Source organism: Xenopus laevis, chromosome 4S (assembly GCF_017654675.1).
Source record: "Xenopus laevis strain J_2021 chromosome 4S, Xenopus_laevis_v10.1, whole genome shotgun sequence".
Classification (NCBI taxonomy): Eukaryota; Metazoa; Chordata; class Amphibia; order Anura; family Pipidae; genus Xenopus; species Xenopus laevis.
Genome location: NC_054378.1, coordinates 42,650,197 through 42,675,032, shown reverse-complemented (window position 1 = coordinate 42,675,032; position 24,836 = coordinate 42,650,197). Strand labels below are relative to the sequence as shown.

Here is a 24,836-nt window from a genome sequence, read left to right as displayed (position 1 = left end):
ATAAGGGATAGCTGTCTCTCGTATGCACTTAAAGGAACAGTAACATCAAAAAAATTTAAGTTTTTAATGGAAAGACAATATAATGTACGGGTGCCCTAAACTGGTGTTTCTTCAGAAAAACAACTGCAGTTTATATAAACAAATGCTTTGTAGCCATGGGGCAGCAATTCAAGAACACATAGTAGATAACAGAGATTTTATAAAGAATTTCATTGTATACTACAGAGCTCATCAGTTATTTGCTGTGTATCCTGTGCCTTTTCTCCTTTTTCAGCTTTGAATGGCTGCCCCCATGGCTACACAGTAGCTTGTTTATATAAATTATAGTTGTATATCTGAAGCAAACACACACGTTTTACCAGTGCAGCACAACAGTACATTATATTTTTATTACTTTAGGATACTTTCATTTTTTGGTTTTACTGTTAAAGGGGACCCGTCACCCAAACAAAATTATTCCAAATCCTATTTTATCATGTTAGTCAAGCAAAAGGAACTTTAATTACACTGTATAAATTATTTGAATATTGTTTCCATCAGTCTGGGAACTCATAATTATAGCAACCAGGAAGGAGCCATTTTGTGGACACTGTTATTAAGGCAAGGCTTGCATCATCTCAGAATCTTGTTTGTGCACCAGGGGACAGGGACCCAATGTCCATCCCCATGTACTGGTTACACAATCAAATCGTTAAGAGAGCTGGGGGAATGTGGGGAGAGCAGTGAAATCTAGGAAGTGCTGAATGGAAAGTGAAAATAATTGCTTGCCCCGCCTCTATGCCTAGGCATAGAGGCGGGGTAGGCAATATTTGATTGACAGCTGATATTTTTAAATGAGTTTACAACAGCTATGAATGCTTTAATAAAAAAAAGAAATTGGATTTCATGTTTAATTTAAAAAGGACTTTTATTATACAGATTTTTATGTCTGGGTGACGGGTCCACTTTAACTACCACTGCTCAGGGTCACTTATTGAACATTACCCTGCTCTGCCAATAGTACTACAAATAATAACTCTACAAATGCTTAATGCCCACTTAATTGGGGAAGGAAATAGCAGAGAATCAGCAGAAGAGTGTTGGAGCTGCACTCACTCCCTGCAGAGACACACACAAGAAACCTGAAGGTATTAATGCTGTGTTGGCTTTATCTTGACCAAAGTTTAAAAGTTTGAGTTTGAAAGTATAATGTTTAGGAAGTAAACACTATGTCACATGCAGAGGTTTGCAACCTAAAGAAATCAATGTTGTCCCATGCAGAAGAGGTTGATAATAGGTTGTGAATGGCCAGCCTTACACTGAGGTGTCACTTAGTGGCATTGTCTTTGGAAGTATGAAGACATAGGACATAGCATCTCTCATACACAAATATATAATGTAACCGGTGCCACTCCCTCTTACCGAATATCTATGTAAGGATAAAATATTTTTGGCCTTCAATTATATCAAAGCACCAACAAACAAGTGTGAATTTAAAACCTCTGTATGGCTGCACATTGTTGTTATTACATGCAATGGGGAAGAGCTCAGTGGTAAGATAATATATACTGTATGTAGTTCAGTGCAACTGATAAAGGGTAGTTCCTAGTTTATGGGTGACTTTTTCTTTGAACCATTACCATGGACAAGTATAAGTGAGTTTCTTGCTTCAGACTTCACTGAGTCAGTTTGACTAATATTATAAATAGCAGCAGATTGTAGTGGCAAGGAATGTATACTACTTCTGATGTACCTTTGACAATGGACCACAAGCCTTTGACTCTTGATTTGTCAGCTTCTTAAAGGAGAACGAAACCTACCGAAGCAGTTTATTGCCAATAGATTAGCCACAATATTGCAAGCTATAACACTATATTTATTCTGCAGAATGCTTTGCCCTACCCAAGTAAACAGCTCTAGATGCTCTTACGGTTTGTTTAGAATAGCAGCTGCCATATTAGCATGATGTGACATCACTTCCTGCCTGAGTCTCTCCCTGCTCACTCATAGTTCAGGGCTCAGATTACAGCAGGGAGGGGAGGAGGGAGGTAGAGAGAGGAGCAAACTGAGCATGCTCAAGCCCTTGCCCTGGAGGTTTAAGTTGAAGGCAGGGAGTCTAATACAGAAGCCCATGTGTACACAATAGACAGAATTAAATGCTGTGTTTCTTTTGACAGAGGACTCAACATTATTAGAGGAGCAACATTACTTTGAGGGTTTACTGGTGTATTTATATAGACCTTTCTGATAAAGCTTACTTACTTTTAACCTTTCCTTTTCCTTTTAAAAGTAGTAATAAAATAAATAGAATGGTTTCTCATACAGCTCTCCTCAAAGTGTAAGCAGTGGCCCCAGCCAGCCAATAACGGACCAGAATAACAGGAGCAGCATCACTGTGCTAGGTGAGTATGTTTTACACTTGCTAAAGTGCTTTTGGTTGAAACATCCTATTATGGCGGAAGTCCTGTGTAGGCTTGGGCGAATTTGACCCGTTTCGCTTCGTCAAAAATCCGCCACTAGAGAAATGTCGCAGACACCCATTCAAATCTATGGTCGTCAAAATTTTTTGTCACGGGACATTTGTTTTTTTACGCACGACACCATACAAGTCTATGGGCGTCATTTTTGCGGCGAAACAAGGCAAAAAAATTCGCCCATCCCTAGTCCTGTCTGTAACATTGTACCCAGACACTCCTTTGTTACTTGATCCCTGGAGCTGCTGAGTGGGTCTCAGCAATAGCCTAAAGAAACAAAAAGAAAGGAAAAGTGAGATAAAATAGCCTCATCCACTTAACTGTATTATTTTCCTTAAAAATGTAATAACTTCTATTTTAGTCAGTATTCTAAGAACTGATTTGACTATCACACGACTCATATATTATCTTATTTGTATACTGAAAGTTAGATTTAGCACTACCAATCATTTATTTGTTATTGTTGTTCTTTTGATTTTTTTTACATTTTTATATGATGCAGTGATTCCCTCTAGTATATAGAATTTACAAGAAGCTGTCTTTGGAATTAAAATAGGCTGTCCTAATCGGTACCTCATCTGACCACTGCAAAATGATATCGATTTTGGGGTATTTTTTGTGTTTTTTCCAGTCAATGGAGTAAGCTCCCATGCAACGAGATCAGAATTGGGGGTGTCTGCACAAGATGAAGTTTCCAGCAATGTTAACAGCCCTTCACCTTCATCGGGCTCAGAATTACGCTCAGTAGACAACGAGGACACGCATTCCTTGCGGCCTTCTGCTCTGACCCCCACTGCAGAGGGCCTTCCACCTGGGTAAGAAAACAATGGGTATATCTGTGGGTGCACCTCAAGGAATGAAATGCATAGGCCTGTTGATTAGTCAGTCTTGGTGTGTAAAGAAGACTGTGGTGTATAGATTTGGTGGAGACTGCTCAGCCATGAATGCAGCATTATGTGTCCGACTGAAAGGCATCTTTCTCCTTCAGCACAGTAAAGTCATTTGTGGAAATGGGACAATCCTATGCAATAACTCACCTCACTAGGGTGGGCGACAATTTTGTCTAGCTTACATTGGGATGGTCATTTTACAGTACAACTTCGCCCTACTTATTGCTTCTGTATAGTCTTATGTGGGCAGTTCATGATTTTGGATTATACCGGGATGACCGGTTTTTCTGAAATTTCCTACGCTGTGGTTTTTTCCGAGTCTAATGAATCAGCGTTATTATTGTATTTATTATTTTTTCATGCACATTGAGACTTTGCTTAACACCCTTGCAGAGTATGATTACTTCAAAGAAATGTAGTTTTCATATTGTACTTCCTAAGTGCTTAAAATAGTCCAAGGACATATATATCATTTAATGATCATTTCATATATATCATGCTGTCTTTGTTGTTTTCAACACCTTTGCATATAGTTATTAGCTGAGGGAGTTCTTGAAAACCAGAGGTTGGCATTGGCTAGTGCTGTTGAGGTTCTAGTTCAGTCTATTTGTTTGTGCCTCTGTTCTGTGTCTTGGGTGTTAACCTGCAGTGATGTCTTTTATACAAAGAAGGGTTAAGAGAGGCCCAGGAGTGCTTGTTTATTTGATTGGTGAGGTCAGAGGCTGGGAGCAGTGTCAGTCACAGGTAATTAGGGCCGAGCTCTCACTGGCTCTTTATGTGAGCTGTGTGAGGGGCTCTGTTCTTTTCACTGAGCACTTCCTGCTCAAAGCTGCTGGAAAACTGAGGCCTTTACTCTGAAAACCCCCTTTATGTGAACAGAGAAATGAGCAGAGCGTCTGCTCCTGAATGATGAACATGGGAGGTTTGGGGGGCGAATTCCTCTGTTTTCTTGAGTCACCTCCCTGTTTGCCTCGTTGGAATGACACATTTTGTCATCCGAGTATGAATCATTAATAATTCAATGTTGTTTCTTAAACTGTGTGATTTACTTTGTATTTTTTTATGTGTTCATGGACTGCCCATTATTGTGTGTATTTGTATTCACGTTCCAATGGGAAGACACAACTGTATATGTTAATAGACTTTATATTTCTCTCTCTTTCTGGGCAAGCAATGAAAATTAGTACTTAATAGCCAGTCACACAATATAAGTATAAGGAATTTGTAAATTTGCACAGCTTTAAATTCAGGTAGTTTATTGAATAAAGAAAAGCAGGCAATTTACAGAGGTTAATCAAAAAGTGAAAACAATGGATCAAGTTACACGTCTAGTTTTTAAAGACAATAATAAGCAATTATTAATTAATAACAATTATGCCCTTACTTGGGTCTTCCACCAATGAGGGGTTATATCATAGTTTCCTTTGTGGAGTTTTCTCCTTTTCTGTTTTCTGTACCCACTTGACTTAATCTACTATAGGTTGCCTTGGGCGTTGGGGATAAATTGTCGGTCCAGGGACCCCAAATTTTATGGAATTTGGGTGGTTCACCTTTAATTTAACTTTTAGTATGTTATAGTATGGCTAATTCTAATTAAAGGGATCCTGTCATTGGAAAACATGTTTTTTTCAAAACGCATCAGTTAATAGTGCTACTCCAGCAGAATTCTGCACTAAAATCCATTTCTCCAAAGAGCAAACATATTTTTTTATATTCAATTTTGAAATCTGACATGGGGCTAGACAATTTGTCAATTTCCCAGCTGCCCCTGGTCATGTGACTTGTGCCTGCACTTTAGGAGAGAAATGCTTTCTGGCAGGCTGCTGTTTTTCCTTCTCAATGTAACTGAATGTGTCTCAGTGGGACATGGGTTTTTACTATTGAGTGTTGTTCTTAGATCTACCAGGCAGCTGTTATCTTGTGTTAGGGAGCTGTTATCTGGTTACCTTCCCATTGTTGGGAACTTTCAGTACAGCAGTAAAGAGTGATTGAAGTTTATCAGAGCACAAGTCACATGACTTGGGGCAGCTGGGAAATTGACAATATGTCTAGCCCCATGTCAGATTTCAAAATTTAATGTAAACAATTTTGTTGCTCTTTTGAGAAATGGATTTCAGTGCAGAATTCTGCTGGAGCAACACTATTAATTGATTCATTTTGAAAAATTTTTTTTACCCATGACAGTATCCCTTTAACGTTTCAGCTGGCCGTCACTTTCTCTTTTTAATCGTTTTTTAATTATTTGCCTTCTTCTTCTTCTGACTCTTTCAAATCCGGGGTCACTGCCACAAATGCTCTGCAAGGCTACACATGTATTGTTATTGCTACATTTTATGACTCCTTTTTCTATTCAGATCCTCTCCTATTCATATTCCAGTCTGTTATTCAAATCAGTGAATGTCTGGTATATATCAGTGAATACGAGACCGACACAATCCCTGTTGCAAAGTGGTTGTATAGAAAGAATCAGAAGCGGCGCTGCTTTGTAAAACAAAGACAGTAGCAGTAAGGACCTGTGGTTACATCTAATGGTACATATTAGAGGAAAAAGTCCTAGTTCCTCAGATATTGCTAAACTACCAGTGATTGCATCCTCCATACTATTGACCTACAGTGCTGGGAGTTGTAGTCCAGCATCACCTGGATAGGCACAGCATGGCTAATAATAATATATACACACAGATAGACATAAAGAATTCCTTTGGTGTGTGGAATGAGCAATGTCTTTGCATGTATGGATTTTCTGGGTTGTGTGTCTGTAGCTGTGTCACTGATGTGTATATGGTGTTATGTGCAAGGTAATTCTTTCTTCCTCAGTCTTGGCTGCTGTTCACTGCTTCAGTTCACACAAAGAGACTCTGTCTGTCGCTCTGGCGCAGGGGCTGCGGTTTCCTCCTGCAGTTAGGAGCGGCTGCTTGGCAGTCAATCTGTAGTACTGTGCCTGATTCTAAGAGTGGACAAGCTAAGCTGAATCCTTGTACCAGCAGGGCAACAGAAACCATGCCTTTTTATGTATTTTGTGCTGGCCTTTTTTTGTCTGTAATTTTTTTCAAGATCCCTGTGTTCGTGTGGATCTGTGAACATAACTGCAAATGCTTACCTTTATCTGCCATACATTTGTGTTCTTACACTGTGTATTTTTTGGTCTGGGTATGTTAATGTGGTATTGTGTGTCTTGCTGTTGAAAGATAGATTAGTTGTGTATTTTGTCCCCAGATCTGATGCAGGCTTTCTGTTACTCTGGATAAGAATACTTGTTCACAAGTGTAAATAAATGTCTTATCGGGACAGTGAACAGTGTTTCTGTAGACAAGGAGCTCACAGTGTATGTGACATGAGTATGGAGTGGCTCAGATGATGGTGCCAGTTCTCTGCTAGAGCTGGATGTGCTACAGACTTTGGTTTGACGACACTTCCAGTTAAAACCTCAGTTTCAGACACTCCACAGATTACACGCACGGTCACATTTGGCAGCTACCTCAGTACTAGTTTGTTTTATTTTTTTTCATTAGCTCTAATGCTAAGTATAGTCAATGTTGAAATAAAAGATAACTTTTTTTCCAGGCCAAATCTACTGTCACCTCTTGTCCTTTAAGCATATTGCCCCATGAGAGACCCAGGGCAGTCACCGTTCGTGCACCACTTGTTGCCTGGGGCATTGGGGAGACCCACCATTTCAAACATGAACTGAATCCAGTTCCACCTAAACAATTATTCAACAATGAGCTGCCACATGACTTTGGCTAGGACATGTCTTTCTTTTTTTATATTAGAATCAAAATACCCTTCCATTACAATACAGATCTGCTGATGTATTAATACTCTGTTCTAAGCCTGGTGTGTGCTGTCCCTTTGCTGCCCCTGCCACACACTCACTGTATACAGTGCAGTGGTCAGTCCTGTGCTTTGTATTTTAGGTGGGAGCAGAGAGAACTGAGCAATGGACGGGTTTACTACGTAGACCATAACACCAAGAGCACTACGTGGGAGAAACCCTTACCCCTCGGGTAAGACCCCCACCATAACAGCTAATGTAAACCCCACCATGCTGTGTCATTGCATCTATGGTACATCTATAAAAATAATCTTGCTAACAGAAATGTGTCTATCATTTCTTTTTCTTTTTTTATGCAGCTGGGAGAAACGTGTGGATAACAGGGGTCGGTTCTATTACGTTGACCACAATACTCAAACAACCACATGGCAGAGGCCCACAGCAGAGTATGTCAGAAACTATGAGCAATGGCAGTCGCAGAGGAATCAAATGCAGGGTGCCATGCAACAGCTGAACCAGCGTTTCCTGTATCAGGTAAAACAGCACATGCCTTCAGGCCTGAACTGGGAGTCAAAATAGGCCCTGTCATTCCAAGTACACAGAGGACCAAACAGCCCCCCACCAGCCCACTATATGGTAATCTTCTATGGAACCATACAGCAGCCCCTCTGGCATTTGCCAGAACCCACAGATTGCCAGTCCGGGCCTGCATGCCTCCATAGGTCTAGGATTAGCTATAGCAGGCCACACAAATTACACTTTTTGATTGATGGTATTGGAACCTATGTGTTCTGTGTGCTGGTGTAATTGCCTTGTATCTACTAATAAAGTTCTGATTATATAAAACACATTGGAATGTCTGAAAGCATAGTAAACACTACTGCCATGAAATGGGTCTCTAAAGAAAATTCGAACCTTTCCTTGGCAGAGAATGCTTTGCATTAGCAAAGAGAGTTGTGAATTTGTCATGAGATACTCATTCTATCAACAGTGTAATTTTCAAATCAGCTTGCTGGGAAGAAGCAGGGACAATATTTGTGTTGTTAGGCATAATGATGAAATCACAGGACTCTTAAAATGACATTAGAACATATAAAGACATTCTTCATAGCTATTTTAGCATGTGGCAGCTGTCCACGTCTCCTTCGTCAGACATCTAGCGTTTTCATTAAATTAACAGTTTTACTATCTTTAAGAGAACATTTTAGGGTTTGATACAAACTCTCCACAGTAAAGCCTGGTCCTCATTCCCTAGAGGCCTCTGAGCTGGTAAGAGAGGGGGTGTTATATAAACATTAGCACGCCACACGCCCCTTTTGCACCTCCCAGCAATTTCACACCCCCCCCCCCTTACACACCTCCTCCTTCCCACTAAGCATCTCCTCACTGCAGGAGAAGAAAGGTACATTGTGAGCCAGGATCTAAGGGAAGGGGGGTGCAACTCTGCCTATAAGTTGCTGAATGTTCTTCAGTTTGGGTTATTCTTGCACACCGCTCTGCCAAGGGACGGGCTTGATTGGGAGGGGAGGAGGTGAGAGGGGGTCTGTGTGGAGATGGGGGGGCCAGGATCTAAGCCCAGAGCTGGGAAGAGCTGGGCGTTTACTGGTGGCTTGTGGGAATGATTTCATTTGAAAGGCCTGCAATATTTTCCCCTCTGGTTTAGGAGCACGTCGGACGTGTGAGTGCTGAGTCCAGCTGGGGACATCTGATGAGCACATGGCATCTCCTGCTCTGTTCACTATCACTCCAGCAGACATATGTCTTGAACCATTCTATCACTAGGGGGGAAATTTGCACTTACCTGTTTGCCTTTCCACACCCTCACACTATCCATTGCTATTTCTCTGCAGCCCTCATCTGCTGCTCCTGACAATGACCCGCTTGGTGCGCTACCCAATGGATGGGGTAAGTGGAATTACATTATTGAATGGAGCTGTTTGTGTGACTCTTTCCAGCTGTATAAAATATTTGAATTTAGGAAACATACAGAAAATTATCTCTCAATATGATGTGAACATAAAAAATTACTCTTGGTCCTAATAAGGTTTCCATCAATGTCCTCATAACTTGGATAAGGAGTTTGCTAGCCTAAGGCTAATTGCTGTTATGTTACAGAAACCTGCTTTTTATAGTGATCGTGCTTAATTTTTCCTGGCATGATTCACTGGTTATAATTTTTTTTCATTTTCTAGTTGTTTGTAAAGGATAAAATGAGGAGTTATCTTGACTACTGCCAGAACGTCTCCACAGCCTATGTCAATTCACTGTGGGCGAGAGGGAGGGGTGGTATTACTTTTGTAAAGTGGAATTTTCCACAGTTTGGGTCTTAAAATAAAAACCTTTAGTGTGAAAATATATAGCAGCATTGTTATAGGAAATATTTATCCATTTTATTTTATAAAGTTAGTTCCAGAAAAAAAAAAAAACTTCAACCGTACTATTTTCCAGTTTTGTTGATCTGCAATAAACTCTCTCCACATTTTCTCCAGAATAAAATATAGGCTATTTGATATGACGTGGTATTTTTTGTTAATAAGAGACCAAAGGCTCACAGTATCTTCGGTAGCACATGATTTGCCTCCAATCGGTGTTAGAGTGAAATGTGTTAGTAATCTTTGCTGAAGGAGCCTTGTAATCTGAGGAATAGCTGCTGCTGCTGCAGCACGTGGTGACAATAGAATGAAGCTTGTTACTTATCAGGTCCATATAGAAGTACCAGGTCATTTCAAGTACCAGGAGAACAAATGCTCCCCCCATCTCGTGTTTTTATAGCTTAATTTTAGAATCTAGCTGAAATGGCTAGCCACGCACAAGACCTCTTTATTTCTGTTATGAACTGAATACAGCAGTGAATGTGGGTACTTCTAGCTTTTAGTATAGAAACTTGGTATAAAGAAAACAGCCACTGAGATTGTGTGATAAACAGCATGAACAACATTTGGTGTTGGCTTTGCTCTGTTATCTGGAAACCCATTATCCAGAAAGCTCAGAATTATGGGAAGGCCATGTCCCTTGGACTCCATTTTAATCCAGTAACTCACATATTTAAAGAGGTTGTTCACCTTTATATTAACTTTCAGTACAATGTAAAGAGGGATATTCTGAGACAATTTGCAATTCGCTTTCATTTTTTATTATTTGTGTTTTTTGAGTTATTTAGCTTTTTATTCAGCAACTATCCAGTTTTCAGTTTTAGCCGTCTGGTTGCTATGGTCCAAATGACCATAGCAACCTTTCGCTGATTCGAGAAACTAATGTAAATAGGAGAGGCCTGAATAGAAAGATGAGTAATAAAAAGTAGCAATAACAATAAATGTGTAGCCTTACAGAGCATTTGTTTTTAGATGGGGGTCAGTGACACCCTATCTGAAAGCTGGAGAGTGTTGGAAGAAGAAGGCAAATAATTTAAAAACAATAAAAACAATAAAAAATAAACAATGAAAGCTAATTGAAGAGTTGCTTAGAATAAGTCATTCTATAACATACTAAAAGTTAGCTAACAAAATGGTACCTTGTACTTGATCTTAATTAAGATATAATGAATCTTTATTGAAAATAAAACCATCCTATTGGATTTATTTAATATTTACATTATTTTTTAGTACTCTTAAGGCATGGAGATCCAAATTATGGCAATATCCCTTTTCTGCAATGCCAGGTCCTAAGCACTTTGAATAGGGTCCCATACTTGTATTTATTCAGTTGATGGAGATCCGTTTATGTGTTGGAGTTTTCATATGTTCTATCAGTCTAGCTAGCCATCCATCTGTCTTTATAAAACTACTTGAAAATCTAGAAATCTTTTCATGCAGTACAACTATAATTGTTGTGACGTTTTTTTGCTCGTTAGTCCTATTTTATGTTACAATGTTTACTGTATATTTAATCTCAATTTGTTGTGAAACATAATTCTATTCATTCGTTGCAAAAGGAACGCCGCTCATTTAGGCAGTTGGCTGGCACATTTTTGAAAAAGTGGATTTTAAATCTTACCCCCAGTATTTTTTAATGCACAGGCCTGAAAATCAGCAGACGTGTAGGTGGAAGATAATTGCAGGTTTCAATTTTGTAGAAGAGCGGCTCATATGGCTGCCTCATGTTCTGTTTTTAACTAAAATGTAAAGCAATACTTCCCAAAGGCTGCTGAATAGTGTGAGTCAGGGGAAATCCAAGCTGTTTGTTTGTGTCATTAGTGTCTGCACTGCACAGATAGAGGGATGAGGAGTAACAGAGAGCCAGACTTACTTCATGATGCTAAAGAATGTCTGTGTAACAAGTTACAGGTCTGAGCAGTTATAAACTGACTGCTTCTGTTTGGGATTCTGCCAAATCTCTCTTATCCCTCATGAGCATCGGCACTCATCACCTGACTTAAATGCTGCTCTGTCAGAGCCAGGAATGTGGGGAAAATGAGCAGGAATCTGAGATTTGTGTGTCTTTTGTATGTATATGCATGTGTTTTTATTTGAATAACATTTAGATATGTTATTTTAATATCATATAGTCCAGCAGGAGACATATTTGTCTGTAATGGCTAACTTAGAATTCTTGTAGGTATGCTTTTGTGGTCAATGCTCAACTAAAGTAGGCCACTGCATGTAGACCTGTGAGTTTAGTTAGTTCTAAAGCCTACACCCAACCAGTGTTCTTTTTATGTTAGATACTGCTTTGCACTACACTACAGCAATCGTTTTCAGATTCATTGAGGCCCTATCACTTCTATCTCCGCTACAATAGTTGTAAAAAGTAGGAGGAACATAATAATAATGAGGACAAATAACCCTATGCATATTAGGAATTTAGGTTGACGCAATACAACGGACTGCTGATGTTTTTTTAACATATTGACTGCTCCTTGGTAATGCACAATCTTGCACATATCTTAATGCCTACTCTATGCTGGTTGCTTCTTAATATCTGACCTCAACTTTTTTTTTTTTTTTATTTAAACAACAGAGAAGCGTCAGGATAATGGCCGGGTGTATTACGTGAATCATAATACTCGAACCACACAGTGGGAAGATCCAAGGACTCAGGGGTGAGTTAGAGGAACACTGTGTATTTATGGACAATATTATATGTAATGATTAGAAGTATTATTTTTTCATCTTCCAAAACTAGGTTACAGCTCAGATATATTTTTATATATATATATATATATATATATATATATATATATATATATATATATATATATATATATATATATATATATATATATATATATATTTCAATATTATGTTTTAATATAATGTTTGAGCAATATAGAATATATTAACATTTATAACTGAAAAGGCCACTCGGAAAATAGTTACTGAAATCTATATTAACAGGTATGATATATCAAATATAAGGCTATATATGTGTACAGAAAAATCATCACATTTGCCATACAATATTACACAGTAATATACACTGATGCCTGCACTGACAGCCTTATTTCCATCTTTTATTTAGCATGATTCAGGAGCCAGCACTACCCCCGGGCTGGGAAATGAAATATACTAGTGAAGGCATACGCTACTTTGTTGATCATAACAAGCGTGCTACGACTTTTAAAGATCCTCGTCCAGGTTTTGACTCAGGGTATGTGTAAGGGAAGGATGGGGTGGTTAAGTGCAGGGAAATGGGTCATAAGGTTTTTTTTTCAATAACAGAGATAGTAAGAAACAGTACTGAGTTGTTCTCCCACACACTATCCAACAAAAGTTTTCATGTTGACGACAATCTACGCAAATATCTGGAAATAGGAGTCACGTGCATTTAAGATACAAAGGGTGTTTAACCCATTTATTCAGTATAGTAAGAAACCATACATGGTTGGTTACAGTGACCATAATCTTCATTTACAGACCAATTTAAAAAATACAGTGGGGCACATTTATAAACAGTGGGCAAATTTGCACCTGGGCAGTAACCCACAGCAAACAATCAGTGATTCACTTTTTTCAGCCAGCTGTAGGTTGGGCACTGAAACCAATCATCTGATTGGTTGCCATAGGGTACTGCCCAGGTGCAAATTTGCCCAGTGTTTATAAATGAGCTCCAGTGAGTGATAAAGATAGGCACTGAGGGATATGCAACATTTAGTGCTCCATATTTTGTCAAATTTCAACCTACCTACTTTTGCAAACTCAGTTGAAAGAGATTTGCAGCTCTGCCATATACAAAGTGTCAGTCACTGGCTTAGAAATAATAATAAAATGCTTGGCAACCATGCTGAAAAGTAAGACATTGTGGATGAAAATAAGGAGAAAGCGATAATTATAAGGAAGTGTGTAATGAGGTACAAGTTAGGAAGAGAATGTTGAGATGCACACAAAGGAATGTATGGGGCAGCCAATTGTGTTTTTTTTTTTTTTCTCCAAAACTTAGGAATAACATATACTATTTACTACTCCCCTCATCCTTTCAGGGTCAAGCAGGGAGGCTCACCTGGAGCATATGACCGAAGTTTCCGTTGGAAATACCATCAGTTCCGCTTCCTGTGCCATGTGAGTTCTTAAATCAGCTTGTGTCCAAAAGAACCATCATAAAAGATAAAGTTAAAGTTGTATTGTTTTTTCTTAAATTGTTTTACAAAAAGAAAGAAGTTTATAATTCCACTGCTTTTGGATAGGTCTTCTTTTATGCTGCTTTATAATGTAGTGATTCAGTTAAGTTACTTGGCGTGGCTTGGTATCTTAGTCTAATTCATGTACAAGGTACTGTTTTAATATTAGAGAAAAGGGAAATCATTTCTTAAAATTTGGATCAAATGGAGTCTATGGAAAACAGCCTTTCCGTAATTCCGAACATTCTTGATAACGGGTTTACGACTAACGGATCCCATACTTGTACAGACGAAATATTTTCTTTGTCTGTTTTTCCACTGACCACAATTTCAGCTTAGATTATAAAGTGTCTGTTGTGAGAAGTGGCTGTGCCATAAACATCTGGCACAAAATCTCCATATAATCGATGCTCAAATAAGTTTAATGATGGTAATTGTAAAGGAAGTATACTGAAGTGTAAAGGAAATCTACTGATTTTAGCTGATGCATTTATAAAGTCCTCTGTTGGACTTTATAAATTATATTAATTAATTATAATTAAATTATAATGTCTACATTAACTTTTGCATGTGCTGCAGCTGCTGTGATGTTTAAATTAAAACCCCAAGCCTCCTGAAATACAGAAGTGGTGCTGCTTAAAGGGCACCTGTTGACTAAATATATTATCCCCAACCAAAGGTGTGGGCTAATAGGAAATTTTTATTAATAATAAATTAACAACAAGAAAGAACATACAATCAATAAACAACAAACAAAAGATAATTACATTTGCTTATTATATAAATTCATTATACGGTCTTGGATCATTACTCAGAAGCTCAGGGACTGCTCTGGCATCTTGGAGATTTAGTTCAAAACCTCCCTCCCTCCCTTCTTCCTTCTCCATTCTTTTCAACTCCTCCTCCTCCATAAAGTCCTCCCAACTTTTCCCCTCTGGGAGGACAAATGTTTAGGCTAACAGGGCCTGCACTCCAGTTGGGGGTAACAGTAATTTTTTTTTTTAAAATGCCCCCGCCAGCACAAGGACACTTGCACCTGGAGGCAACTCCTGGTGTGAGGGGCCATGTCAGTCCGAGTGCATGCGCATAATGCATTTCTGACATCACACTCATGTGCATAGTGAGCAAGTTGCGTCATTCAATCATTATGCTCATGTGTGTGCCCCAACATGGCTGCTCGAACCGGGAGCTCCCTCCCAATCTGGGTGGCCTAGCGCAGGCAGGGGGCATTTAAAACAAAAACTACTGCTACCCCCAACCGGAGTGTGGGCTCTATTAGCCCGTACCTTTGGTTGGGGATAATATATTTAGTCAACAGGTGTCCTTTAAGGCCCCAAGTTATTCTGTATATATTTAAATGTATTTTACAACATCCAAAACATGTATCTACATTTTTCTGGAACCACAATATAGGTAAGGTGGGCCCTTTAATTATTATAGGGACAACTAGCTTATGTTCTCATTTTGAAAGTCATCAAGTATGGATCCTTGTTTGTGATACATTAGATGAATTGAAGGCCTGGTTGTACCTGCTTCTTTTTTTATGTGAATATCTGCTAATTCAAATATATACTTTCTTTTAGTCAAATGCTCTCCCAAGCCATGTAAAGATCAGTGTATCCCGACAGACACTATTTGAGGATTCCTTCCAGCAGGTAATAGAAAATATCCTTTTACCACATGTTGTATAACCTCCAGCTTCTGCATTCATCTTCTTTCAAGTGTTTGACTAAGTCTCACTAAATGTATAAATTGACCATGCTTTAAGGCTCACTTATGTTACACACAAACCTAACACTGCTACAGTATTCTCAGTAATGTGCAGCATAATTCATTGGCTTTGATGGCAACCCAATGCATGATAATTTAGTTTACGTTTCAGCTAAATGACCAGTTATATAATACAGGAAGCCATTTCTTAATTTACCTGTTACTAACGAGCATAAAATGAAACACACAAAACAAATAAACCCCTTTGTTGTATAGTTAAATATTCCTCTCTTTGCTTCATGTTATCTCTAAATGATGCCTTCGTTCTTTCCTACTGTATCACCAGATAATGAATATGAAGCCATACGATCTCCGAAGACGTCTCTACATAATAATGCGTGGAGAGGAAGGTCTGGACTATGGTGGAATTGCCAGGTAGGCATTTCTCTTTAGGATACCCCTGAAATTGTACTAGAGGGTTTCTACAAAATGGTAGGATGCAGGAGACTTCCCTGACCTTATGAGGCTGCCGCATCAGCTAAAGGCACAACCACCTTTTCTATTTCCATTTAGTGTTTTTGTCATTCAATTTCTTAATGGGTAGCTATTTTCTTCCAGTCTTCATTTATAGTTTATTTAGTATTTGTATGTAGTCATGCAGATTCTGTATATGTTTAGCTTTTCATTTTCTTTTTCATATATGTTTGTTAGCATATTCTTCTATGGTTTGATGGTCTTTTGGTTTCTCCTGTGTCTGGTACCTGTGCTCCTGGCTGCTATCCCTCTCTCTGTGTCCTCCCAGTGGTTTTACCCTATGGTAGGTTACGTCAGGCTGTTCTACCACAGGGTAGAACCACGGACAGGATACAGGGAGCTCTCAACATGGAACAGTTCACCTCTCCACACAGTGTGCAGCCTTGAAGCAGATATGATTTGCCTGTGTAGCTTGTTGTTAATAAAGCAAGATCCCACCATGGTGCTACATAATACTGTCAGTGACTGTACATAATATATGATTTATATGCTCTATAAAATGTTGTAAGTCAATATAACTCTGCACAAATTCACTGACTCTCATCTATTTTTTCTTTCTCATTCCTCCTATTCTTTTTCCCACTACTGTTTCTCCATACTTTTTATGTCTTCACTGTCTTTTCTGTGCTTTCTTTTCTATCCCTTTCTTTTCCTCATGTTCTCATTACAGGGAATGGTTCTTTCTGTTGTCACACGAGGTGCTAAACCCCATGTACTGTCTGTTTGAGTATGCCGGCAAGAACAACTACTGTTTACAGATCAACCCTGCTTCATCCATTAACCCTGATCACCTTACTTACTTCAGGTTCATTGGTCGATTTATTGCCATGGTAGGTAGGAACTCGGTGGGGATTTGATGTCTTAATCTTTGTTCCTTCTCTGAATGATTTTTGTCTTTTCTTTTAGGCTCTTTACCATGGGAAGTTTATTGACACAGGCTTTACCCTACCATTTTATAAGAGGATGTTAAACAAGAAACCATCCTTGCGGGACCTTGAATCCATCGATCCGGAATTTTACAACTCCATTATGTGGATTAAGTAAGTTCAGCCTAAATAAAGACAAGAAGGGGAGACTTGCTACTTTGCTACTTTGCCATACTACATTTTACTACTTTTAGATCATTTGTTCAACACAGTTTTACACATTAAACACTATCTTTGTTATTGGATTACACTGAGAACTTTAGTTTATTTCCTTGAACAGATACCATATACTCAAGTATTTATTATAGAAAGCCTTTACTTTACATTATTATAAAAAAAACTATCATCATTTATTTTTACCAGTTCCCTTCCTAGCTGCTATCCCTTTCTTATTTACTAACATCCTCAAATCAGTTCCAGTGTACTCCTCTTTACTCTTGCTTTATGCTTTCCCCATGTACTGTACTTATCTGCCACATTTTTCTTTTCTTCTTTGCTTGATTATGTCCCTATGTACTTAGAGTACTTGTTTTCCTTTCAGTTTACTAGTACTAGAACTCACTTCTCTCTTCATGTACTGCCCTATTGCCTGATTCCTACACATGGACATACTGCTTGATTCTGTTCCTGTGCCCTCGTCAGTTCTCTTTTAGTGTAACATTTGTTCTCTTCCGCTGTGTTCACTTATTTTCTATGCCTATTTCCATGTATTAACCTTGTAAGTACTACTTTTTCCCTATTGTCTCCTGTTCTGCAAATGTACTCAGTGCGTTATCTTTTTCTGTATTCTGCCTGTTTGCATGTTTACCTGTGTACTAATTAGGCTCCTGGTTCATTTCCTCTGTACTTACCTACTGTCTCTTGTATACTTGCCTAGTGGTTGCTTCTCTCCCAGTGTAAGCACATAGTAGCTACTTCTCTCTTATTTAACTTAACCTAATGCCTTGTATAAGGTAGCCAACTAGCAAATTCCCGTGTTTTATGTAGTTCTGTGCCCCCTTACATTCAATACATTCTGCTTTCTCTTCTGTCTCCTGATGTAATCACAATGCGCCTGCTTTCTTCTTAAGTGCTCACTCTTCTCTTGGATATTTTCCTATTCGTTTTACTCTTTGTTCTTCATATTCGTAACATATTCTTCACATCGTTGATGTGAAATAACATTTGGTGACCATTTTTATTACAGGGATAACAATCTTGAGGAATGTGAACTGGAGCTTTACTTTGTGCAGGACATGGAAATTCTGGGTGAAGTGACATCTCATAAGCTGAAGGAAGGGGGTGAAAACATCCTTGTGACTGAAGAAAACAAAGAGGAATTTATTAGGTAAGTGTGCAGACAACCAAAAATGTCACCAGTTATCTCCCTTAAAGGAAAACTATACCCCCAAACAATGTAGGTCTCTATTAAAAGATACTGAGTAAAACAGCTCATGTGTAAAACCCTGCTTCATGTAAGTGAACCATTATAATAATAATATACTTTTTTAGTAGTATGTGCCATTGGGTAATCATAAATAGAAAATTGCCATTTTAAAAAATAAGGGCCGCCTCCTGAGATCGTAAGATTCACTGTGCACACATACAAACCACATGTAAGGTCACATGAGCCAATTAACAGACAGAGTTCTGCCTTTTGCTTCCTCACTTCTTCCTGTTACAGTTAGTGTTGTAGTATTTCTGGTCAGGTGATCTCTGAGGCAGCACAGATAGAGTCACGAAATGGTGGTTCAAGGCAAGAGATGTAAAAGGGCAATATTTATGTAAATATATATTCCAGTTTCTTTAATATGTCATTCAATTTGATATAAACTATCTGTTGCTTAAGTATTCATTTTGGGGGTATAGTTTTCCTTTAATGGCATCCCCTTGCCAGTAGATAGACTGCTTAATTTACATAACACAAACCTCAACCAAAAATTATCTGTTTATTTGAGACACACCTCAGTGACTGCATTTAATCAAGTATTGCCAAATATTCTACTCATTCATCACTATTAGTTTGGAGAAGGCTTAACAAATATACCTGATTTGCTGATCATATTTCTGACCTTTCTAGGCTGCTTACAGACTGGCGTTTCACTCGAGGAGTTGAAGAGCAAACCAGTGCTTTCCTGGATGGCTTCAAAGAGGTTGTTCCCCTGGAGTGGCTCCAGTACTTTGATGAGAAGGAACTTGAGGTAATCCTACAGCACATTTACTATAATTAGAGGAGATATACTTCTTTACAGGTGGCTGTTCACTATCAGATTTAAGCTGCCGTTTTGGGTCCTTTGGACTGATTTGGCAGCTTATCTGCCCATATATGGGGCTCTCCGAAGGCCCCACCCAACAGATATCTGGCCATAAAGTTTCCAGCTGGCAATCGGTCAGGTTTGATTTCCCTGTTAGATCAATGACCTATGACCAACGATCGGATTAAGCCTAATATTGTCCATTCGTTTGGTGACCTCACTAAATGAGAGGATCTTATAGTGTAAGGCCACTTAACTTTTTGGTTTCAAAGACCAGTATTAATCAAATCTTAAATCTCTTGTGTTTTTGGGACATAGGCATCACACATTTATGCCTGTGGTAGTTAAACAATGTTTCCCTTTTTATTTGCAGCTAATGCTCTGCGGCATGCAAGAGATTGATATTGCAGATTGGCAGAAGAATACAATATATCGTCACTATACCAAAAACAGCAAGCAGGTTCAGTGGTTTTGGCAGGTAAGTGATAAATGATAACTTGCCTACGTAATTAAAGTTAAAAAAATATTAAAGAATTGAGGAAAGTAGTAGCAAAGTTACTTGGTGGTTTTATGGATGGCTCAGATTCAATCTGTTTTTTTTTTTTTGTTGATCCTATATATCTATATCAGTGATCCCCAACCAGTAGCTCGTGAGCAACATGTTGCTCCCCAACCCCTTGGATGTTGCTCCCAGTGGTCTCAAAGCAGGCGCTTATTTTTGAATTCCAGGCTTGGAGGCAAATTTTGGTTGCATAAAAACTAAGTGTCCTACCAAACAGAGGCTCCTGTAGGCTGCCAGTCCACATAGGGGCTACCAATAGTCAATCACAACCCTTACTTGGCACTAACTAGGAAACATTTTCATGCTTGTGTTGCTCCCCAACTCTTTTTACATCTGAATGTTGCTCACGGGTGGAAAAAGGTTGGGGATCCCTGATCTATATTATAAAGATTAGCTGAATTTTTGATGAATTCCTCATGTAATTCAGGAACATAACGTTTGATCTTACCTTGTAGATTTATATTGTAGCCTAATGTCCTACGTCTTATCATAGGTGGTGAAAGAGATGGACAATGAAAAAAGGATCCGGCTGCTGCAGTTTGTAACTGGAACATGTCGCCTTCCAGTGGGTGGATTTGTAGAATTAATAGGCAAGTCTTTATTATTATTACTATTATTATTATTATTATCTCTCCCCTGAAACTGGTACAGGGATTTCACCTTTGATACAAGCCATTTCAAAAAAAGTTTGGCCACGCTAGGAAAAACTACTCTTCATTCCAGGTTTTAGACCAGGGGTGCCCAAAAGTAGACTGGGATCTACCAGTAGACATTTAGCTGTTGATCAGTAGATCTCAAGACACTGTCAACAAACAGCTTGTCTAGATCACTCTCCTATTTCATGCTTTTCATTCAGATATTTATGTTAAGGTTACATAAGTAATAGTTGTTTTCTCATAAATGAATATTGAAATAATATTGCTTTTTTTTCTCATAAATCAATATTTAAATACTATTTTCCATGGAACAGAATGCAAACAATGCTTTTATGGATGTAGATCATAATGGGACAATATCACTAAAAGTAGACTTCGCATTAGTAAAGTATGGGCACTCCTGTTTTAGACTGTTCTCTCTCGTTTCTTATGTTAATGCTTGGTCCTGTCTTGTCACTATCATTAATTGAGTGTCATCCCATCCCATACTTTTCATATCTTGCAGGTAGCAACGGACCTCAGAAGTTTTGCATCGACAGAGTTGGTAAAGATACTTGGCTGCCACGGAGTCACACATGGTAAGCGTTCCGCAATCTAGTGGTCTCAGAGCTTCTACCCTTGCTCACAGTTGTTGAAGCAATACATGGCAGTCATGTAAAAATACTATATTTGAGGCAAAGCAAATGATCTCTTAAAAACTCATTGCTGTATCCATCCAACTGTAATTGCATTTTTCATTTATGGATTTTTATTGCAATGACATCCAGAAATGAAGCACACTTTTGAAAGTACTCAATGTGCCATTCATCCTGTTTCAGCTTTAATCGTTTGGATCTTCCTCCTTACAAGAGTTACGAGCAGCTTAAAGAGAAGATGCTTTTTGCCATTGAAGAGACAGAAGGATTTGGCCAGGAATGATCAAAAATGGCTCATCTAAGATGAAAGAACCTGGAGGAAATAAAAGAAGCCTGCCTAAATGTTTGCATAAGTGTAGCTTGACTGGTAGTATTTGGGACAGACATTTCTGTATATTATAGGTGTGGTATGTCTGTTTAAGCAGGCTGAGCCCCTAGGAAGCACAATGTGTTTCATTTATCAGCAGGTTCTTATGTTTCTAAAAATCAAAAGTTCCAAAAAAAGTTGCATTATGTTGGATTCAGTTTGGACTTTGGCTAGTTAACGCAATGCTCTTCCTTAGGCTTCTTCTTGATTCTTTACCTATATTTTGATATTTTAGTTGTGCAAATAAGCTTCTGTTGTATTCAGCACCAATGCTTCCATTTGTGCTCTCTCTATACAGTTTATGGTAACCTATTGTTCTACATTTTATCTTTAATTACCTTTCTAGATTATATCTGAGGAGTTTTCGATACTGGATCAACCATATCCATTCAGTATTGTAGCTCAGTTCAGGGGCAGCCTAAAAATATAGAGATGGTGAATGGGAGAAAGATAAGTAGAAAGCTGATATTGTACAAGTATGGGACCTGTTATCCAGAATGTTCCGGACCTAGGGTTTTCCGGATAATGGATCTTTCTGTAATTTGGATCTTCATACCTTAAGTCTACTAGAAAAACATGAAATAAACCCAAAAAGGCTGGTTTTGCTTCCAATAAGGATTAATTAAATCTTAGTTTGGCTCAAATGCAAGATATTGTTTTATTATAACAGAGAAAAATTAAATATTTTTTAAACTATGAGATTATTTGGATACTATGGATTCTATGGGAGACAACCTTTCTGTAATTTGGAGCTTTCTGGATAACGGGTTTACGGATAACAGATCCCATACCTGTACCACCAAAATTATCTTCAGATGATCCTGCCATGAAGGCAGCAAGACTGACCTAAACTTTTGATTTAGAGGAACTAGTGGCCCATTTTAACTGGTCTCTGGTTGACAAAGGATGATGGAACTAGTCATTTAACAACATTGAAGGATTGGCATGCTCTTTATTTAAAGGGATACTAGCATCAATATTTGAAAGTTTTATTTGTGTTTATAAAAGATTGGTTTGTTGGAAAAAGATTCTCTTGCATTTTAAAAATTTATGGTAACATTATATTCTTTCATTGTTAGGGAAGTTTTTTTTTCATCTTTGTTGTGTAGCCATTTCTGTATATATAGAATCAGTTCACTAGTCTCGCAAGGCTTGTGACAAAAACAAGTATCTTTTCTCTGGGAGGCTCATAATGTATAATGTATAATCATAATCATATATCTTGTTTATATGTCTGAAGTCTGAAGCCTAGAGAGGACTTTAGTAAATGTATGTAGAACTGTGAGATGAATTAGAAAGGTTAACTAAGGCAAAACAACCAATACCACTAACATTTTTTAAATTTCTGAATATATAAAAGTAGATCTCTTGTGTGATGAAATAATCCATCTTATGTGATGACCCTTTAAGGAATGGTCTGGTTAAAGAAACTGAACTATATCCTTTCATAACACCATAATAGCCTTTTTGGTATTGGCTAGGATGTTGGTTAGTATGGAAGTATTGGAAAAAAATATATGACTCTATTAATCCTCCATGATGAAGTACTGTAGCTGTCTTTCCTAAAATTGTCCTGCTTTCTCTGTTGAATGTTGTTTTGTATGTTTTAATCACAGCCATCTGTTAATATTTGTAACTGTGTTGGATAACAGCAAATGTACATAGAATGTATATAGAAGATCTATATTATATATAAAAATTGAAAAAAAAAACGACACTTGCAAGAGCTTTGGATGAATCACCAAAGTTTGTTTTTTTTTCAGCACTGATCTGCGTCCATGATGCTAAATTTCCTGTGCAATAAACATGCTGAGATTTGTTTAGTGCGTTGCTGCTCAGTTCATGGTGTTAAGTGTCAAGAATATGAGTGTGTGCTTGAAACGTGAGCAGGCATTTTCAAAGCGTCACATTAAGGTAGACAGATATGAAATATGCTTATGTTTTCTAGATATTTTCTTTTCATTGCAAAAGGGCCATTGGTCTAAAGATTCTTTGAAATGCCTTGACCAGGCAAGGAGAGCTGGAAGCTGCTTAAAGGGATACTGGCATCGGAAAACATGTTTTTTTCAAAACGCATCAGTTAATAGTGCTGCTCCAGCAGAATTCTGCACTGAAATCCATTTCTCAAAAGAGCAAACAGATTTTTTTATATTCAATTTTGAAATCTGACATGGGGCTAGACATTTTGTCAATTTCCCAGCTGCCCCTGGTCATGTGACTTGTGCCTGCACTTTAGTAGAGAAATGCTTTCTGGCAGGCTGCTGTTTTTCCTTCTCAATGTAACTGAATGTGTCTCAGTGAGACATGGGTTTTTACTATTAGATCTACCAGGCAGCTGTTATCTTGTGTTAGGGAGCTGTTATCTGGTTACCTTCCATTGTTCTTTTGTTTGGCTGCTGGGGGGAAAAAGGGAGGGGGGTGATATTGGGGAGACTTGGGGCAGCTGGGAAATTGACAATATGTCTATCTTCATGTCAGATTTCAAAATTGAATATAAAAAAAATCTGTTTGCTCTTTTGAGAAATGGATTTCAGTGCAGAATTCTGCTGGAGCAACACTATTAACTGATTCATTTTGAGAATTTTTTTTTCTTCCCATGACAGTATCCCTTTAAAGAAGATCTATTCCCAAAATAAATATAAATTTATTCAGAGAGCACATCATTTGCAGTTCATGTGTAGATTTTTGCTATTTTTAGTTTCTTCTGAGATATTAGCAGTTTTAGACTGTTATGGACTGCTACTTCCAGGCTTTCAGCTCAAACAACAAGCTTTAAGGTCACAGGGGCAGCAACTCTTATTGTCTGTGCACTTACTGTCTACAGTTAACCCTTGGGTTGCTGACTCCCAGCTGAGGCAAAAGCCTGGTATTGGCTATCTAAACATGCAAATATCTTAGAAACCACTAAAAATAGAAGTGCTCAGAAAAGCACTCCTAGAAAGTTGGCATTTTTTTTTAAATCCTGGTTACCGTTGGAAATAACACTGGCAGAGAGGTAGTAATCAAACATTGTTTATCACTAGGGATGCACCGAATCCACTATTTTGGATTCGGCCGAACCCCCGATTCCTTCATGAAGGATTCGGCCAAATACCGAACTGAATCCGAACCCTAATTTACATATACAAATTAGGGGTGGGAAGAGGAAAACATTTTTTACTTCCTTGTGTTGTGACAAAAAGTAGCCTGATTTCCCTCCCCATTCCTAATTTTCATATGCAAATTAGGATTCGGTTCGGCCGGGCAGAAGGATCGTCCGAATCCGAATCCTGCTGAAAAAGGCCGAATCCGGAACTGAATCCTGGATTCGGTGCATCCCTATTTATCACATCCCCTTAGTTTATTATTCTTTTATATATGTCCATTTCCTTTTTGGTCCTTTTCTTGCCTTTATCCCCAGGATTGCCCTTCCCTCCTGCTTTTTTGCTTCATTTTAGGTTTGCTATGTCTGGTGCCAAGTAAGAGAGGAAATGCTTTCATGTTAGGCAGAAATGTGGAGTATGCGAGGAGCTCCTGTGCAAACACACAGCCAGCTGCCTTA

The 24,836-nt window shown here is 38.3% G+C and overlaps 1 protein-coding gene across 3 annotated transcripts in view; it reads left to right on the top strand.

Annotated features, from left to right (window-relative positions):
* wwp2.S (WW domain containing E3 ubiquitin protein ligase 2 S homeolog) overlaps positions 1-23,114 on the top strand; it is a 52,374-nt gene extending 29,260 nt beyond the window's left edge. For 2 of the 3 annotated variants that reach the window (XM_018260547.2, XM_018260545.2), the window contains exons 5-22: positions 2,305-2,381; positions 3,085-3,268; positions 7,261-7,350; positions 7,478-7,652; positions 8,969-9,023; positions 12,075-12,156; positions 12,576-12,704; positions 13,534-13,612; positions 15,255-15,326; positions 15,728-15,816; positions 16,586-16,745; positions 16,822-16,955; positions 18,028-18,168; positions 18,901-19,021; positions 19,449-19,553; positions 20,131-20,227; positions 20,799-20,871; positions 21,112-23,114. In XM_018260547.2, the coding sequence (XP_018116036.1) occupies positions 2,305-2,381; positions 3,085-3,268; positions 7,261-7,350; positions 7,478-7,652; positions 8,969-9,023; positions 12,075-12,156; positions 12,576-12,704; positions 13,534-13,612; positions 15,255-15,326; positions 15,728-15,816; positions 16,586-16,745; positions 16,822-16,955; positions 18,028-18,168; positions 18,901-19,021; positions 19,449-19,553; positions 20,131-20,227; positions 20,799-20,871; positions 21,112-21,211 (1,963 nt within the window). In that variant the 3' untranslated portion in view covers positions 21,212-23,114. The remainder of the gene's footprint in view (positions 1-2,304; positions 2,382-3,084; positions 3,269-7,260; positions 7,351-7,477; positions 7,653-8,968; positions 9,024-12,074; positions 12,157-12,575; positions 12,705-13,533; positions 13,613-15,254; positions 15,327-15,727; positions 15,817-16,585; positions 16,746-16,821; positions 16,956-18,027; positions 18,169-18,900; positions 19,022-19,448; positions 19,554-20,130; positions 20,228-20,798; positions 20,872-21,111) is intronic. The other variant, XM_041561165.1, reaches the window with a different exon arrangement.
* Positions 23,115-24,836: the final 1,722 nt, after the last annotated feature.